This window comes from Musa acuminata, chromosome BXJ3-5, assembly GCF_036884655.1.
Source record: "Musa acuminata AAA Group cultivar baxijiao chromosome BXJ3-5, Cavendish_Baxijiao_AAA, whole genome shotgun sequence".
Classification (NCBI taxonomy): Eukaryota; Viridiplantae; Streptophyta; class Magnoliopsida; order Zingiberales; family Musaceae; genus Musa; species Musa acuminata.
The window spans coordinates 16,753,936-16,757,936 of record NC_088353.1 but is presented as its reverse complement, the minus strand read 5'-3'; the positions used below and the strand labels follow the sequence as shown (position 1 = coordinate 16,757,936).

The 4,001-nt window shown below is 39.6% G+C and overlaps 1 protein-coding gene across 1 annotated transcript; it reads left to right on the top strand.

Moving 5' to 3' along the window:
* Window positions 1-2,370: 2,370 nt before the first annotated feature.
* LOC103985284 (uncharacterized) lies at window positions 2,371-3,462 on the top strand. Its single transcript, XM_009402939.3, has 2 exons — window positions 2,371-2,809; window positions 2,923-3,462. The coding sequence occupies exons 1-2, from the start codon at window positions 2,413-2,415 to the stop codon at window positions 3,180-3,182; spliced, it is 657 nt and encodes a 218-aa protein (XP_009401214.3). The 5' UTR covers window positions 2,371-2,412; the 3' UTR covers window positions 3,183-3,462.
* Window positions 3,463-4,001: the final 539 nt, after the last annotated feature.

Sequence of the window (4,001 nt, the reverse complement as noted above, 5' to 3'; positions counted from 1 at the left end):
TCATCCCGGGTTTCCTGGGCACGAGCGGTACTACTGCCTACGCTGGGCGGTACCATCGCTAGTGTTAATCCAACACTGACACTACACTTGGTATTATCGCCGCTCAGTGATTAAAAATTTCACATCCGATAAGATTAGGAAACTAATTGCAATTATATTTAGTGATTAAAAATTAACTAAATGCTCTCAAATATAAAAGTTTGATTAAGCTTCCAACATCCTCCCCGAAATTAAGTTTGAAAGAAAGAATATGAAAGTATATTAGTAATCATACATGTCTTTGATAAGTCATCAACTTATGATCCATCATGGATCACTCTCGACACAAATCTTTTGAATCGATCTGATCAAAAAATCTTATTGGCAAACTAATGCAGCAGCATATTAAGTAGTTGTCAACAATTGTTGAGCCTTAATGGAGACATAATTTTACTCCCACAGACAAACCAGATAGCATAAATTTACCTCAAGTAAAAAAGAATTCTTGAGTCGAACAATGACGGGAAAAAAAAAAAGCAATATAATTTGTTAAGATAATTTTATACTGACTTTTTTTTTTTTTGTGGGTATAAAATCAGAAGCAAAAGAGGTACAAGAAATAAGTATCGACAGAGACTTTTACATGCCAACAAATTTGTGATATGTTGCTATCCAAGAAAATATCTTAAAATTAAAATAAAAACAATATTTAACTTCAATCTCGTTCTTGAGTCGTGCATTTGTAACTACGTATTTATCATCTAAATTGGCTTATATCATATCACATAAATGTTTATATTTATAATAAAATAGAAACTGAAAGATTTTGGATGAAGCGAGCACTGTCGCTTGATGCCGGTGGTACGAATACAAATGGCAGCCAAAAGACACACAAAGAAATCTTAGTATGCATGCGATGGATTGACACTGATGGATCGTATCAATTAAAGCAAGTCACTTTGTTATGATCCTTCCAGTTTAGTATTATTATTGGGTCTTCTTTACCTACCTATCTATACTCACAAAGTCTGAAAACTATATATATATATATATATATATATATATATATATATATATATATATATATTAAGTATAAGAGGTTTTAAATGGGTCTAAAACACTTTTTATTATAAAAATTTTAACATTTCTCGATTTATCGATATATATATGGGACTGAACTATGCATTATTTCTTCAATTTATGGAATACCTTTAATAAGATTAAAAAAAATTCTCCTATATATTAACACCCTCCCTCTATAGTAAGTACCATTTGTCAACATCCATCCCAAAAGAAAATTCATTACATATTTTATCATGTCACTAACATAGGTCCTACCCAATCACTCGACATGGAGTAGTTAGCCTTAATTATCATTCCACTAGATGGATGGCCTATAATGGCACATAATTGTCATCTAATTCTAGTCCATTATTGATCTACCACCAGATGGCCAGCGCCTCCATTCCTTCCGTTGGACCCGCCTCCGTAGGGACAATCAGCCCCTAGCAGTAGGTGTGCAGAGCCTGAAAACAAAGAAGGAAGCAACCATAAAAGTCTCTAATTCAAGACCCGAAAGAAGGAGAGAGAAAGAAAAAGAGGAAGAAAAGACAGGGCCCATTTCTGTCGTCTCAGTAATCCATCATGAACAAGCGAACAAAGCGGACCCTCACGAACTCCAGTGGTAGTCGTCGTTCATGAGCTGCATCATCTGCAGCCAACGACGAGTCTGTCACGACCCCGACTCCTGTCCGTGCTAGGGACTGCGGACCACCCCTGACATCGAACGACGGAGAAGCTCGACTCCCAATCCCAATCAGATGAACAAAGCGGAGCCCCACCACCACGGTCTGGTGCGATTGTCTTAGCCGTAAGTGTTAACCAAAGTTACCGTAGCCGACAGCGAGGAGTCATTTGGAAAGTGTGCGAAGCGAGAGAGAGAGAGAGAGGGGGGGGATTTATAATGTTTGAAATAGGAGGCGATGTGGACGGCCAATTCTTGATATCCAAAGAATAATTATTCTCGTTTAAATTAAGAGTATTAATTTTAGCAAATTCTTATGTTTTCCTTTGTATCAATCTTGATCGACTGACTGTCTTATATGTTGGCAAACAAAAGCATTTAAATATTCTTCTTCGGACATATCATCCTAGATTTTTTTTTTTTCCTCGTTTTTAGTATCATATAAGAGAATTTATTTATAGTATTTCTTCTCCTATTTTTTGATGATTTCACATAAAAACTTTTGAACTTGTTTATGTTAGTCGCATGATTTTATCAACGTCACATTCTGGTTAAATAATAAATCTGAAAATTTTTCGTATTAAACAAGTTAGTGCGACTCCTCTTCTTGGACAGTCCATGTCGCTCTTCTCCTCCTTTATCGGTCCTTCCCTAACACGCCAAAAGAGTTGGCTCCGGTCAATAACATCATGGGATGTGTCGCCAGCAAATGTTCTCACACCGATCACCGCAAGAAGACCAACGAACTGAGAGCCAAAGTAGTGGCGCTAGAGGAAGAGATGAAGGAGATGAGACGCGTAAGGGAGCAGGAGGCGCGAGCCTTCACGTCCAAGGAGGCGGAGTGGGAGCAGGAGAGGAGGCAGCACAGGGAGGAGGCGGCCGAGCTGAGGAAGCGGGTGATGGAAGAGGAGGAGACGGCGGCGAGAGGAAGCAGGGGGGCCAAGGAGTGGCTCCGCTTGGGCACGGATTGCCTGGTCGAGCACCTCAAGGAGGAGCGAGCGCGGCGAGAGGAAGCCGTGGAGAAGTGGAAGCAGCTCTACCTGGCCATCAAGACCGAGCTTGACGACCTCATCCGAAGGACTCGACGTGGGTAGTTAGTACACACAATAATTTACGTGCACCGACGACAGCATGAACGACCGCTGTTCCAGGGGAGAGGTTCTACCCCAGCTGTTGCTTAACACCGACCGCTGTTCCAGGGGAGAGGTTCTACTTGGGAGCTGAAGAAGGCATGATCGAGCCGCTGGAGAGGGAGGCGAAAGCCAAAGAGGAGACAGTGGAAAGACTGCGATCACGCGTGGATAAAATGGAGGAGGAGGCACGCAAGAGAGATCGAGAGATCGACATTCTGAGGCAGAGCCTAAGAATTCTGAGCAACGAAACGAATCGGGAAGAAGAAAGAAGCAACTCCGACTCTGGAACACCGACTTTGAGAGGAAAATGCCGTGAACTAAGATAAGTAGTCGATCCAAATCTTGCATCAGAACCACATAAAATCCGAAAGAATCTACTTCTTATCAAACGTACTGAGCTGATCCTCTGCACTCTTGAGGTTAAACGAGAAGATTAGTGAAAGCCAAATGATGTCGTGTTCGGACATATTGTTCACAACATATCCGACAAAAAGAGAAAAAGAGCCTCTTTACTTCTGGAATCTCATTCCAGATAGGATGTAGAAACTCTGATCATTGCAAGTTATAGTAAAAAAAGGATATGTCGATTTATCAGTTGCTCAATCTGATCATTGCCTGTAATAACTATTAATTATTAATCTTTCTATTTTCCATCACAATTTGGAAGCAATCCAATTGTGGAGAAATTTAGGACTCCGAACAAGTTAATGTTGCCTAAAATGCTATCGTACTAATTTAACTATGTTTGGGACCAAATTTAATCCAAACATAATAAGAAGATGTTGATAGGAAAAAGACTGCTACAAACCCTATCTTGAAGGATTGCTTTAGTCCAACTCTTGGGGATATTAAAAACAGTCTTCTCTGAAAATTAGGCTAAAATAAGAAATAAGATGTTTGAAGACTTTTTTTTTTCCTGGAAATAAGATCTTAGGATTTCACATCAAACAAGCAACGAACAATCAAAAGAAAATTTTCAGAGAAAATTTATTTTGATGAACTCCTTCTGCAACTAAACACACCCGAAACCTCTGACACTTGTAAATGTATCAATTGAATCTTAGGGAATAGATAATAACACCACCAAAAAAGGAGCTATTGCTTGAGCAAGTCTAACAATTAGCTGCCAGCCACCAATTATTCAA